This window comes from Semicossyphus pulcher, unplaced genomic scaffold (genome assembly GCF_022749685.1).
Source record: "Semicossyphus pulcher isolate SPU_LCO1_2020_fin unplaced genomic scaffold, fSemPul1.0.p SCAF_20, whole genome shotgun sequence".
NCBI classification, from domain to species: domain Eukaryota; kingdom Metazoa; phylum Chordata; class Actinopteri; order Labriformes; family Labridae; genus Semicossyphus; species Semicossyphus pulcher.
This window is the reverse complement of record NW_027211694.1, coordinates 19,215,367-19,231,090: the sequence shown is the minus strand read 5'-3', so window position 1 is coordinate 19,231,090 and position 15,724 is coordinate 19,215,367. Positions and strand designations below refer to the sequence as shown.

At 40.2% G+C, this 15,724-nt stretch overlaps 1 protein-coding gene across 1 annotated transcript; it reads left to right on the top strand.

Moving 5' to 3' along the window:
- Positions 1–9,629: 9,629 nt before the first annotated feature.
- On the top strand, positions 9,630–15,367 carry LOC138599848 (NXPE family member 3-like). The gene is made up of 6 exons (XM_069671602.1): positions 9,630–9,746; positions 11,436–11,882; positions 13,031–13,332; positions 13,688–13,758; positions 14,524–14,730; positions 14,814–15,367. The coding sequence occupies exons 1-6, from the start codon at positions 9,630–9,632 to the stop codon at positions 15,365–15,367; spliced, it is 1,698 nt and encodes a 565-aa protein (XP_069527703.1).
- The last annotated feature ends 357 nt before the right edge of the window (positions 15,368–15,724 follow it).

Below are 15,724 nucleotides of genomic sequence, written 5' to 3'. Positions count from 1 at the left end.
CCGGGTTATGACAAAATGGGGGCTCGTCCGGCCGTTTTGTTTCCGTTTAGGTCGCGCAATTTAGTTAAACATTTGTAGATTTGTTTGAAATGTAATTGTAGCTCCACAGGTGGTAACTTGTTGTGCGTTTTGATAAGTTGCAAGGTTCGATTTGGTTAAGTTTTGGCTTTGTTAAATGATTTAAAAAATGACTTGAAATTACCGTCGTTTCTTTTCGTGTTAGTCTGACTGTATGAGCTTTCATTCAGGTCAGAATTGGATTATTCGGTGCTCGGTGTCGCCGGAAAGGAGCGCGCGTAAAGTTACCTGGAGCGCGTGTGGCGCACCCCAGTTCCTTTGTCCCTTTGTTACGTTTGGCGCTAAACATTTGTTTGATCGGTTATACGGGTTTGTGTGGATTTAGGACGGAAGGGGCACAGTTCGTTCAGCTGGTATAACAGGGTAAGGTATGAGTTGTGTTAAAGTTTGAAAAAGTGCTTTGTGTGGGAAACTGTGTAAATTGTTTGCTTACCTCGGACTAGGGGAGGGAGAGCTTTAGTCCTCGGAGCAGTTGTTTATGCTTGCAACAGGTGAGTCAGGTATCCGGCAGAGTGTTTTCTTGTGCGTACTTGTTGTTGTAGTGGTGAGGAGTTTTCCCTTGTAGGCTGTAGCCGCGTTCCCCTTCGGGTTCGTCGGGTTGATGGGAATAGTGTTGCGGTGAAAGTGGCTGAAGCAAAGCTTGGGAGCACTCCGTGGCTTCGGATAGCATCCACCACCTCCCATCATTAAGAATATGATTGATGTTCTCTTGTCCTACGTGTGCCCCCAAAAGGGCAGCTAGATGTGGATTTGGACAAGAAGAGACTTTGGGGAAATTCAAGCAGACATCCATTTACTTGAATTTTTCCCACACGTTTTTTTGTTCTCCTGTGTTTCTACTAAGTGCTGCATTTTCCTTCAGCAGTCCATGCATAGACTAAGTAGGTATGATTATTTTACTCTATTTTTAACCAGTGGATGTTGAGCACAAAAGTGACGGAACAGGGCTGAAAACAGCTCCAAGTTAACTTGGCTTTCATAAAAAACACTGGTGGATGCTTGTTACGTGTGGCCTGTTTTGGTTTTTCCCTGTTCTCGCTCTCCCTGTTTCTCTGGTCTCCCTCCTCCTTCTGACTGCTGCCCACCTGAGCGCAATGAGCGCAGTTGTTTATGCTTGCAACAGGTGAGTCAGGTATCCGGCAGAGTGTTTTCTTGTGCGTACTTGTTGTTGTAGTGGTGAGGAGTTTTCCCTTGTAGGCTGTAGCCGCAACTAGCTGCATGAAGACTAGGGAGGAGTTTAGCTAGGGGGGTCTTTGTGTGTAGGTAGCGGGGAAAGTCCATACCGGTTGAGGGTCCTCTGTGTGCGCACGGGGAGGCTTTGCGGTGTCTGCCTGTTCCTGGTTGTGCGTAAAGTTGTTTAACTTGTGGTATTTTGTAAACATTTGTATTAAAAATGTCTGAGTGTGAGGCATTTATTGCTGCTCCATCCGAGGAGGCGTTAGAAAAATACACAAAAGAGCAATTGATTAAAATAGCCGAGTATTATTCTGTGGCCTTGGGAGACAAGCGTCTTAAAGAAACGGTGAAATTAACACTTAAAGCAAAATTAGTTGAAATGGGAGTTATGACTGCAGAGTTAAAGGAGATTCCTTCTGTTCCTGCCTCTTTATCGTTTCAGACACAGGGGCTAACGTTTGAACAACAAAAAGAGCTTCTCTTAATTCAAATGGAACACGAAAAAATGAAGCAGGAATTAGACATAAAAAACAAATTGAAGTGGAGCGTATCCGACAGCAAACCGAAAAGGCAAAATTGGAGCTGGAGGGATATCGTCTATCTTTGAGTAAGGAAAGTAAGGGGTCTGGGGATCAATGTGGTCAGGGTCCTTTATCTGGTGCGCGTCCCTTTGATATAAATAATTTGCGTTTATTGCCTCATTTTAATGAGAGGGATCCAGATGCGTTTTTTGTGTTATTTGAGCGTGTGGCCAAGGCCAGGGACTGGCCTGATGCAGACTGTGCGCTCATGCTGCAGTGCGTCCTCACAGGGAAAGCGCAGGAGGTTTATTCTTCATTAAGCCTAGAAGATTGCGTTAATTATGAGAAGATTAAAGTTGCTGTGCTGAAGGCTTATGAGCTCGTTCCGGAGGCATACCGTCAACGTTTTAGGTCTTGGGAGAGGCGTCATGGTCAAACCTATGTGGAGTTTGCCAGAGATTTAACCACCCACTTTAAACGCTGGTTAATGGCACTTGATGTGACAACTTTTGAGGGTTTGTGTGACGTGATTATTTTAGAGCAGTTTAAAAATGTTCTTCCTGAAATACCTCTTTTTATATGTTGCGGTCCCAACTTTGAGCCTTAGGTTCATTTCTTTCTTTTGTTAGGGAGGCTGTGACAATGCTTTACACATTCAACTCCTTGAGCTGTGTCTTGAGATTACAATGAGCTACAATGTTGCAATATTGTTTACGTCCGGCAGAAGGAGTCGCTAAGCAGCACACTCCATCTTGTGGCGAAGGAGGGTAATTACACATACTTGACTTTAACAGTGCTTTCTGCCTGTGTGTATGTCATTGGAGCCCATAAACTGATACATGAAACAAAAATATTCAAGAACACAGTATATGAAAATGAAACGACAGCAATAACGATATGTAGAAGAGGGGGGTGCCTTTTTTTATAAACCCAAATAACTCCCTGTCCTCACAAAAGCAACATTCCAGGAGCTGCAGGAAATCACACCCTATGGTAGAATCAGACAAGCAGATTAAGAAAATCCCAAAATTTCATTAAACGTCCGTCTAGAAGCCAATTTCTTAATAAGCCAACCTATGAAATCAAAAGCTCCATTACCTTCGTGGGAATGTAAATTTGTGGATCTGACAATTCATTGACTCATCTGGTCAATTTAGGATCGACATCTGGCCTGACTTAAGCAGTTGGACCATTTGCGAGTACAGGACAGGGCCGTGTCTTCAATCATCTTGAGCATAGGGCTGACCAGTTCAGGAACATGAAGCAGAAAGCTAGATCAGACACCCTGTTAACGCATGAAAGTTCGCCTGCGGGGTTTTCCTCATGACTGGCTGAGACTGGAAGTAGGCATTGCCAAAGGGTGCTAGAACAATGAACCTTCTCAACCATTCATCAGAGAAGTTCTGTCTGGTTACAGTGCTGGTGAGCAGCATCTTACAGGCAGTCATCACCGCTTGGATAACCTCACCATCCCAGCAAGTCAGTACCTGAAGAAAGGCGGATTTAGGAGGACTTGGTGGAACTTACTGTTCAGTTAAGAATAGTTCAGAATTATAGGGTCTTTATCTCAAATATTGGATGACATCAATCAATGGTACATAATGGTAAAAGTTATTTTTCTTAATATTCACATGAACCAGAATTACATTATTGTTGTGGCTTCTCTTCTCCCAATTCATATCTACTTCTTAGTTTAAATAGTGCTGTAAACCTTGGGGATGTAAGTAGTACCAGTTCAGTTTATTGTTCCTTACAGCCAAGGGTTTATTCTTTCTGAACGGAAGTGTAACATGGTTATCAGATGACTCCTGGGATGGTTTATATTCCAGATAATGTTGTTATCCAGCAGGGTGGGAGGTTCTCATATAGAAAGTCAATGGAGCAAAAATTGGAGTGAATTCACTTTGTAGTTTAAAGATGAACTCACTGGGAATTGAAAACAGTCAAGAAATCAGGTTGTGCAAATATAATCATTTAATGAAAATGTATTTTATGCTCAAGAAACAAAGTAACATGATAATATTACCTGCCTAATATTGCTTCTACATGTTTGTTAAATTTTCAGATTTAACACCCACATTTTTAGGAATGCAAAGATTCCACAGATGCCTGTTAACTGAATTATGGTCATCCATCATTCTTAATGATCTCTAAAAGGAGAACCTGAGTGATGACCACATTGAACATGCACGGGATGAAATGTTCACATAATTTCAAGACAAACACTGAGAGAACCCAGGTAGTAGCAGTAACTAGGACCTGTGTCTATAACTAATAAAGCATGCTTTAAAATAGGTTAAAGGAGAACGCAAACGTGGAAATATTTAAGGAAGTCTGACTTTAAGAAATCAGCGCTCATCATTGGCCAATGTGATTATATAGAATTTTAAAACAGAAAAAAACGACATGGTTGAAATTCTGTCTCAAATTGTCAGAATTTCAGTGACACTGTTCTTTGCTTTTCGGGTTTTCTTCAGGAAACTCAGAGTTTCGCTCCGTCTCCTCCCTCTAGAATATAAAACCCTCATTCGACTTCTTCATTCATTCAGCCCGTCTCACGCGTGTGTTTGAGCGGTTACCGAATTAAAAGAAGAAACGTTGCGTCTTTGTGCTGCTCTGACCCCTTTGCAAAAGTCTTTTATATTTATGGTAAAAAAAAAATCAATAGACAAATCTGTGTCAAAGTCATCATTTTTAGATTTTCCACCACCACTGCCGAGAGCACTCAAATAAGACGCCGTAAGTTATTGGATTTTTTTTTTTTAAACTAACACAATTCAGTTTAATCAACATAAATTATAATGTATGTGAAGTCAGCATCATGTTAGGGATAAAGCTAATGCACATTAAAACAGCCACTGAATGATATTTCATTAGTTTAATATTTAAAAGATGATTGAAGTGCTTCCATGTATGTTTTTTTCTCCCGCTGCATTGCTCCTAAATTAATATAAATTGTAGCTTCCGATCGTGATTAAGTATTAAATAAATAGACCAGTTTAAACTTGCAAATTTACTCTAGCAGCAGTTTCTTCCCACGCCGCTTCTCTCTCTTTTGCAGCTGCAGCCGTGTTACTTTATTTTTCTAAAAACATGCTCGTATTCACTGAACGTCCGCGTGAGGATTTCGAGCTCCATTGGTGTGACGTAGGAGGACCTCTTTTTGTGTACTGTTGCCATGGTGAATCGTGGTGTCGGGGCTCCATTAATGCTGGCTTTTTACAGTCAGCGTGCACGCACTTAACTCCGGGTGAACCTACTCAGAGTTGATTGAACTAACTCTGATCAGCTGTTCTGGACCCGAAAACTCAGAGTTTCCTATCTCAGAGTAGATCGACTCAGAGTTCAGGGTTAGACTCAGAGTTTGTTGAACCTTCTTTGTGAAACGGACCCCTGGACCCAGCAGTTTTTTTTTGTCATAATATAATTTACTTTAAATGGAATATGCTGAGTAACATGATATGATTGATAACTCTCTAATGTTTGTGCATAGTATTTAGCTAGAGTCAGAGGCAGGGTTGGTGCAGCTTTAGCAGTATTGCAGGCATAGTACAGGCCCGCCGGGGTGAAGAAGGAGCTGACCTGTAATCCCAGACTTCCACTGGTGGCGTAACAGCTGCGCTGTGGTTTGACTCCGCCTCTGCAGCATCGCCAGACAGCTGGAGTACTTACAGAATCACGCGTGATTGTGCGAGATAATACGACATATGTGCTATAAAAACAATTACAAACATAAATATAATACACACGTGAGGTAATTGTTGGGGTATTACGGAGTAGGTTATATGTATGCAGTACATGTACGGAGTATACTGTATATACAGAGTATTTTATTCTGAAAATTAACCAGATGTTTCAATGTGGTTTCGGTGTCTGATTTCCTGTCTCACTCGATCTGCTTCGTGCTAAATTGATGCGCAGTGCTCCGGGCAGCCGGAGCTGTGACGCAGCTGAGGTGCAGCGCAGTGGAGCAGGTGGAAGCACTCTCATTGACTAAAGTGAAACCTATCAGCTCCGCTGCCGTTACGGAGCGGAGACACACCGAACATGCATCTGGTGGAATTTACCAGTTAGGCAAGCAATGGACAACTCATTTCTTTGACATTCCATCTGTACACAAACATAATTTGCAGTAAAACAACAAGCTAGGCTAACTGAATTTTAGCTCCAACGCAAAATTTCATACACATACATTCATACAGATATGAGTGATATTAGTCTCATTATCAAACTGAAAAAAAGCAGATGAACATATTTCCCAAACTGTGAAACCACGATAACCATAAAAAACTGTAAAGTTGTAAAAGACTCGATGCAATATGAAACACCTCTTGCTCTTTAACCTTTACATTTATGAACCTTTAAATTCAGTTTGAGTAAAATAAACTTTCTGCCCTTTAGCATATGAGAGCCCTGAGCTGAGCTGGGTCACCATTCTGGAAGGCTTCATGAACCAGAAAAGAGCCTGCTGAGGACAAAATCGAAGGCCAGAGGCAAGCCGAGCTGGCTCATCAGTCTGCTGCTCTTTATGAAGCAGAGAGAGCAGCAAAGAGGGAACGTTGCTCTTTGGTCTTCTGTCAGAGAGAAGCCGAGGAACCTTGTTGCCTGTTATAGAATAACTGCCCTTATTGTTTTCACCTGCTCCCTTGATTGTCTCACCTGTGCCCGATTAGTCTCACCTCCCCAGTGTATTTAGTCCGTGTCTTCCCATGTCCCTGTCCCAGTTCATTGCATCTATGCTCGTGGAACCCTGGTTACCTGTTGCCTGTGCTCTGTTAGATTTTCCTCATGGTTCCCATTTCTGTTGGATTATTGGTTGTACCTTTTGTTTCCTGGACTCTGGCAAGAGGGGGTCAGGTGACGTGGATAATCATTTAAGACAAACTACCTGTGAGGTGGCTGATCACAGCATTCATAGATAGATTCTTTTTTTTATTTAGTTGTTTTTTTATCGTCTGCACAAAAATCCAGCACAGAGCTGCGAGTTTATTGATTTCATTGTAAAGTAAATAATAAATAATAAAATTATAGACCTACTGCTGCTGTGTCTGATGCCTCTGTTGTGGCAAAAAAAGTTCCCCGAACCCTCTTGTCAGCCACTTAATTTCAATCTCCAATAGATAATAAAACTTGGTTAAAAAAAACATAAATACAAACAAATAAACCCGAGTCCATCCGGATGAGACTGCACACAGGTTAGCTGCTTGGTCTTATATACTTTAAACCCCTCCCTCGCTGGGCTTCGGCAAGTTTTTTCCCATTTTCAGGTCTCCTAATTAGTTAAAGTGTGTCGCAAGTGGAAGACTTGTGCCACCACCTGCTGGAGCCCCCCTTCCCCCAACTCTGGCTCTCTGCCCTCAGCTTGTGTCCCTTCAGTTTCGTCCGACCCATTTCAAACTTTTCCATAGGACTCTTCCTCACTCCGGCCAATTAGGCACGCTCATGCACTGTACACCTGTGTTTTTTTCTACTAGATCAGATAAGGCGGCCAGTTTCCCACCCTTTGATTTGCACCTGGCTTTTATAATGAGACCAGAGAGTTTCTCAGTTTAGGATTCTATTTTAGAGCTTTAAAGCATTGGATTATAAGAATTTACTTTAAAACATTTGACTGTAAAACCTTCACTATAAAACATTTGACTGTTGAACTTTAACTTTAAGACATTTGACAATAAAAACTTTAACTTTAAGACATTTTATTATAAGAACTTTAACTTGTAGTAGAACATTTGACTATAAAATTTCAACAAAAACATTTCATTATAAAACTTTTGATTATATAACTTTAACTCTAAAACATTTAATTATAAAGTTTCACATTTTTTTCCAACACCTCAACACTTTGTAATATAATTATTCTGTATCTAGGTATGTAGCTGCAATATGTGATCATATATTTTGCCATCATGGCACATTAAACTGTTATATTTTCTGTAGATCTGCGCTGTGAGAATAAAGAGCGAACTGTGTGGAGATGCGGCATCTGAAATGCGGCACCGCTACACCAAACATGTCACGTCTTTGGTTAAAACATTTCAGCGTAGGATCCACCTGTGTATCCTCGCTCTGAGCTCCTTCTGAAGCCTCCTCTCTCCTCTGTCCTCCAAGTGCATTCAATACATTGGAAGATCCTCCATCATGGCCGAGGGGGAATGATTTCCGGGTCAGCTGAGGAGACAGGGTGTGATGATATGCAAATTCATGTAAAGAGAAGCGCCCACGCTTGTTTAATTTTCCACTTCGCCCTTGATGTTTTCACCTGCCTCTTGTTGTCTCACCTGTGTTTGATTAGCTTCACCTCCCAAGTGTATTTAGTCTTTGTCTTCCCATGTCTCTGTGCCAGTTTATCATATGTCTAATGTCTATCCTTCTGAAACTCTTTGTCGCCTGTTAGCTGACATTTGATGGATTTTTGGTTGCACCTTTTACCTGGACTGAACAGTAAGCCTTTGTCTATCTATCTATCCATCCATCATTACACACTGTTGCTTTAGCTTAGCTTGCTACATTTCTCTGGGGGGTAGCTTCAGTGCAGCTAGATGTAATGTAGAGTAACTGGTGGCTTAGCTCACTACATTTATAGCTTGTCCAACACAGGTTGTTTCACAAGTTTTATCTTTCTTTGGTGTTATAAAAACCCAGCCCTCTGACTGACTCTGACACATAATATTCCTTTGAGTGTAATAGAAGTTTCATTTTATAGACATTGTGAAAACTAAAAGTTTTCAACAACCCTTCTCGTAAACTCTTCACGTATTCGTATTTCAGTTTTTCTGTACCAATTTGCTGCTTTGTACTGCTCCAATACATTTCAGAAGGAAATTGTAATTTGTACTCCATTACATCTACTTGGTATCATCATCATGTTAATTAAATTAAGAAGTAATGGCATCAAAATATACTTAAAAGACCAAAATTAAAAGCAGTCATAAAACAAAATCGTTAGTTTCAACAGTTTACATCATATTTCTATATTTTATTGAGGCATTGATATGAATTTTTGTTGAAGCTGATAACCCGGGCTAATTGGAACTACTTAATGTATATGATCTTAGACATCATCATTTATATGTTGATTGTTGTTTGTATTTATCTTAATCTATATAGTTACTGAAACTTACAGATTAATTTTGATGAATAAAAAGTAGTTTCTGAATCTGGAATGTAGAGTAGAAGTATAGAGAACAGGGTCTTTGAATTTTAGAAACAGAAATCAAAAACCAAAAACCAAATAGTTATTTGATTTTCATTTCAAAATGAAAAACAAGTCATTTTCAGTTTTCCTGGTCAGAATTGGCAGATACATAATTGAAATACCACTAAATTTCTTTTTCTCCTTTTATAAAGCAGAAACATTTGTTTTCTGTTTCTAAAGGAAAATTCAAAGGCCCAAAAGTTCACTGACCACAGTAACACCTAAAGAACCAGTGCTTCAAAACTGCACAATATTTGAGTAAATGTAATTAGTGACCTTAATCCCTGTATTTGTAGAAGAAAACACAACTCTAACTCTTTTAAAACCTGTCATACAAACTACTATTAAAACACCTGGGTGTCACTTGACATACCAGTCTGACAAGTTTGTTTGTTTTTCTGCAAGTCAAGCAGTCAAGCATGTCAAAGTTTCTTCGATTTAAAATCTTGTGCACACAAGATCATAAATTGTGGCCTCATGTATACAATATTATACAATATATTTATGCCCACAAAGAGGGGCGTTCATATGGACCTTAACAATTAAGTTAAAATTTTAGCAAATAAAAATCGTATTATTATCTTAACAAGGATTGAGTTACCAATTGTTTTTTTGTTGTATGTTTTAATTCAGAACCAGAGGAGGACTGATCCCCAAACATGGAGGTCAAAGGTTGTATAAGACACAAGTTCTGCAAAAACCTTCCAAAGTGCTGCTTCCTCTTCCTGGTTGTGTTTGTCTTCATCGCTATTCTTGGTTACCTGGACCTACTGAAGGTGAGAGCTTGGTTTTCCTGGGAACACTTTAAAAGTGGACCCTGTATGAAATGTTGAATATTGGTCAGATTTCAGGCTACTCTTTTTAACTGTCTTTTAATGTGTCTCAGATAACGGTCACGTTTATGTTGCAAATGAACGCAATATGAGTTTCTGGGTAATTTTCTAAAAAAAACCTTTTGTTGCAATTTTAAAACCATCGCTGTGTTCCAAACTACTGGTTCCCATTTCTTCCCACTGAAGACACAAAATGAACAAATAGGTGACAAATATTGAAACTATTTACTAAAACAAAATGATGCCCAAAACACACTTCAGTCAAGTCAAGTCAAATGTATTTGTATAGCACATTAAAACAATGTGAGCTGACCAAAGTGCTTCGCAGGCAGTGGCAGATAAAACTGTAAAAACACACAACAAATGATCACCAACAAATATAAAAATGAAATAATAAATAAGAGTTCTGATAAATATGAGAGAACCGATCCATGAAGTGACTTCATAACAAGAAATACAATTTTAAAAATGAATTCAAAAATTGACAGGGAGCCAGTAGAGGGAGGCGAGTACGGGGGAGTAATGCTCGCGCTTTTATGTACCTGTTAAAGATCTGGCAGGTTTTATGCAGAGGTTTTTACACATGTTGACAGTGGGCACAAGTTCATGACAGATCTGACTGGTGGAGTCAGAAGGGCCAAACAGAACTACTTCAGTAGTTTGGGATAACTAAATGTGATTTCTGTTGGACTTTAAGATACTCGTGAATTTGAATTTACTCTATTTGATAGAAACGATAAAATTTAACATAGTTCCAGTACAGAGCACGAAACTGATGTGTTGCATGAAGAGTTTATAGCTTTAGCTAATTTGAACTTTTTCCCTAGTTGGGCCTTTACGTATACAGTGTCATAAAAAAATAAAGCAGTCAATATCATAAAAACACATAAAACTACGGATTTGAAAGTACAGTTAAAAGTATCTGGAGGATATATTTAAATATGACTTTTGACTCAGCATCTAACTGCCCTGTTGTGTTCAAAGCTTATAATCCCTCCTGAACTATTTGCGTCACTTTACCTCAATCTCCCCCGCTGTGATCTGCAAAGATTCATTGGGGGAATCAGTGAGATGTACTGGCTTTACTTAATGCTCCCCTGATCGTCAGAAAAACAAAGTGCCCAGTCTTTCTGCAGTGCAAAAAGGTACGTAATGCAAATAGCAGATTTCTTCACACCTGGCGTCCATATTGTATGAGTAGCCCTTGTGGGCCTCTTGGACTTAAAATGGGGTGTGGTAAGATGCACCAACCACTGTTGGTGCTATGCCATAAGAAAGCGATTATATATGATTCATGTTATACGCAAAATACATCTTTGATTAATTAAGAGACTAAATATGTGCTTTACTGTGTGCCCAGATTTTGCACCATATAACAAGCAAAAGTGGAGCGGGTCCTAAATGCACTTGCGCCATGACCTACAAAGAACAAGAACTATTTAAGAGTGAATTCCAGCAGCTTACAACTAACAGATCAACGATTGTTACCATCCATAAATATTGTGTCATTTTGTTGTGTAGAGCAGAAAAAAATGTCCTTCTTGCCCTTTTTGTTTTATTTAGTTCATTTGCTTTTCTTACATTTGTTTAAGGCATCTTTGTCACAATCTTTCTGTCTCAACCCCCTGCCAGTTAAAGTATGAAGAAATCTCCACCATCAACCTCCAGGGAGCTACCACTGATCCTCAGAAGCATCATGGCTTCTGCACCTTCCAACCACTGTCCTCTACAGACGCTCTAGAGGAACGCCTCATATTAGACTCGATTGCTTGGCCAGAAACTCCACTTTTGCCAGCTCCTCTTCCACTGAAGCAGACAAGTGATCCTGCCCACAGCACCTTCACCATTCTCCCAGGGAAGAGGGAGGGGGGGCAGTGGCATGTAGGGGATCAGCTGGAGGTTATGATCAAAATATACGACTTCCAAGGTCAAGCCAAGAAGTCTGGAGGAGATGTCTTAATTGCACGGTTGCACAACAAGACACTTGGAGCAGGTGTGGCCGGGAAAGTGGTGGATCACCTCAATGGCTCCTACTCTGCTGTATTCTCTTTACTCTGGGAAGGAAGTGCACAGGTTGAGGTAATGCTAAAGGCTATCTCTTTAAATGTAATTGTTCTATAGGTGTTTAAAATATGTTATATAAACCTCTCCCCACTGACTTACTGTTGCTAACAAGTGTCAACTTCCAGAACCAATAAATTAAGTCATTGTGAAAATGCCAAAAACTGCAGTACCTTTAATAACCACTGGAGGCTGCCTCTAATAGCGAGCCAATCTCCACTGATCTCCATGTTAAATGCCCAACTTTACTACCCAAATAAACATGTTTACAGCTTGGTTCTTATGTTTTTAGACTCTTGACGATATTTCTTTAAACCATAGAAACTTAAAACAGGGTTTTAATATTTAGGCTTTAATTAAGAGTATTCTTGTTTTTATTTTTATCAATCAATTAATTGGCTAGTTGTGTAGTTAATGCACTATATGACTGCCCAAGAAGTCCTTGCTCCATATTTTTTGGTGAGTGAATATCTAGTATAATTTTATTCAACTGTTAGCACATACTAGCAGGTAACTGTGTCTGCACTTGCTTTACCTGGCTTGTTAGCTAGTCGAGTGTTTGTCACTGATTGATTTGTGGTGCCCGTACATAAATGTCAGGATTGTTTTTTGTCACTTAGAATGGCTGGCTGTAGTGGTAAGAGGACCAGTTGTACTCGCTAACAAGAGGGTGCCAGGTTAATTTCTGTTGTGTTGAAGAACGTGCGGACCGCATCTCCAATTTACACACTTTACTTTATTGTGCTCTGCACATCACAACTCTGAAAAACCTCCTGATTTTTACAACACTTGTTTCTGGCAGACTGTCGTAACTGCCATTAAACTACAGCCACGACCGGTACCGATGTGGCTCATACACAACAATTTCATTCTGTGCTTAACTATTTAGTTTGCTAATCTATGAATTATCCTTGGGCAGACAGTTTGTAATATAACTGTGATAACTCCTCGCTCCTCTCTACTGACTCAAAGAAACAACAAAAAAAACAATGCTTCTTCTTATTTCTAATCACCAGCTGTAGTTTTTCTCACCTTAAAACTGTCAGTAGCACGTTAACAACTGTTGCTAGCTTCATGTAGCTAATCAGTAAACATTTGCTCTATGAAGTAAGCTGCCGGGTAACTTGACATGACTGAGTGAAAACTCTGGTTCTCTGTACTATCAGGTGACGCTGGTTCACCCAAGTGAGGCTGTCACAGTGCTGCGCAGGCTGAACAAAGAAGAGCCTGATAGGGTTTCCTTCAAGAGCCTCTTCCGCTCAGGCTCAATTTCTCAAACTACCATCTGTAACGTCTGCCTACGTGAAACCGGGCAGCCACTGTGCAACTTCACAGACCTCCGTACGGGTGAGCCTTGGTTCTGCTACAAGCCAGAAGAGCTGAGCTGTGATGACAGGATTAACCATGTGAAAGGAGACACCAAAGAACTCCAAACACTCAAGGCCACAGAGGATAAGCTTTTCCAAAGGTGAGGGAGGAGAGAGAAAAAAGTTAATTTAGTTTCAATTATAATACATATTTATATATATATATATATATATACAGTAGAGCTAACTATGTTTCTTCTTGGTGTAATATGTCCAGTTTGTAACAACAGGCAGTAAAGATTGAGTCTAAAGATGTTACCAGAGTAAGAATAACAAAAAACAGTCTGAATCAATTCGTTGACTTATATTAACAAAGTAGACAGCATATCTTCAAAGTCCAACTAAGGAAGAAGAATTATTGAATGTTAAAGCATTTTCTTCTGATAAATAACATGACGTTGGTTTTACATGTTGAATGTGTGTATGAGATACTTTATTATGTGAGCTTTTCTTCAGGGGTGTCAACATGAAAGTCTTCATTAAGGCTTCAGGACCTGCTAACGTCGCTGTTTTGCCTCAAAGGAAAGGTAAAGCAGGATCTTTCCTACCTTCACCGTTACCTATGATAACAATTCATAACCTTATGTGCTTAAGACCATGAAAGTAAAAGTGTCTGGAAAAATCGCACACAACCTAGCTCTGTATTGACGCCAGAGCAAAGTGTTGGCAGAAAAGAGTCGCTGTGTATGTAGTTGCTCCGGAGTAATGATATCCCATAAAAGGCTCATTAAACCATAAAAACACAGCTCAAGAGCTAGAACTTTTTATTACAAGTTAACAACTGCCAATGATCTGCTTAAATGATGAACATTTTCATGTTAGTTTCAGTGGCTGCTATTAGTAGATACACTAGAATCCAAGGCAGTCAAAATGGATCTCTTATTTTAGCTTTTGCATTATTATTATTTCTGGAAGACCATACTCAAAGGTTGGTGTGTGATGTTAAGTCAGTTTAGGTTTTGATCCCTGAAAAGGCAACTTTTGTAACTAATAAGGCTGATAGTGTTCCATATTTTCCCTTTTGTCTAAACAAGTCACAGGAAAAGAAGAAAACCAAGAATGGGCTGATTGTACTTTGCATTGCCTGTGTAGCCAAAGTGCTAATTTATTTCAAAACTACTAAATTAGAGTTGATCACAGTAAGAAGCACATACATGTTTTTATCTGCAGCTGTACAAAGTCCAATAAATGCACAATATTTGAGTATTGCTTAAACTGAACCTCATTAGATCAGACAGGCATTTACAATCAGTAAAATATAAAATAACTCTTCCCACATCCTTTTCTCTCAGGTCAACCTGAGGACAAGGAAAGCATTGGGAAGTCTGGAGTTTCTGGCTATTACTACCAGGGTGTGTGGAGAGCACTAGGTGGAATCAAAGTTCGCCAATTCAACACCACCTCTGCCGTCAATCAGTGTCTGAAAGGCAAGATTGTCCACCTGTATGGAGACTCCACCATCAGGCAGTGGTTTGAATACCTCGATGCTTTCCTACCAGGTAGCTGATCCACAGGGATTTCTGGCAACAGTTTTATTTTGTTTACACCTCTGCTTAACCTCTCCCCTCTGTACTTTTTTCAGATGCCAAGGAGTTCAACCTGTACAGCATGAGACAAGCAGGACCTTTCATGTTGTTGGACAAAGCAAACAAATTCTTGGCAACATACCGCTGCCACGGTCTTCCTCTTCGTTCTTACACCATGTCAAGCAGTGCGCTGCATTACATTGCCAATGAAATAGATGGGTTAACTGGCGGTGACAACACTGTCATAGTTTTTGGCGTCTGGGCTCACTTCGGTACTTTCCCAGTTGAGCTCTACATCCGACGGCTTCAGAGCATCCGCAGGGCAGTGGTGCATTTGCTGAACAGGTCTCCAGGTACTCTGGTTGTCATCAGGACTCCAAACCCTAAAACTTTGACACTTAGTTCGGCGCTTATCAACAGTGACTGGTACTCCCTACAGGAAGACAAGGTCCTCAGAGCCATGTTTAAAGGACTTAATGTTCATCTGGTGGACGCCTGGGAGATGACTCTGGCTCACCACCTGCCACATTTGCTTCATCCACAACCTCCCATTATTAAGAATATGATTGATGTTCTCTTGACCTACGTGTGCCCCCAAAAAGGCAGCTAGATGTGGATTTGGTCAATGAGAGACTTTTGGGAAATTCAGCCAACACCCATTTGCTTGAATTTCTCCCACACGTTTTTTTGTTCTCCTGTGTTTCTACTAAGTGCTGGATTTTCCTTCAGCAGTCCATGCATAAACTAAGTAGGTATGATTATTTTATTTTAGTGACGGAACAGGGCTGAAAACAGCTCCAAGTTAACTTGGCTTTCATAAAAAACAGTGGTGAATGCTTGTTACGTGTGGCCCGTTTTGGTTTTGCCCTGTTCTCATTCTCCCTGTTTCTCTGGTCTCCCTTCTCCTTCTGACTGCTGCGCACCTGAGTGCAATGAGCACTAGGGTTGGGTATCGTTTTGCTAGGGT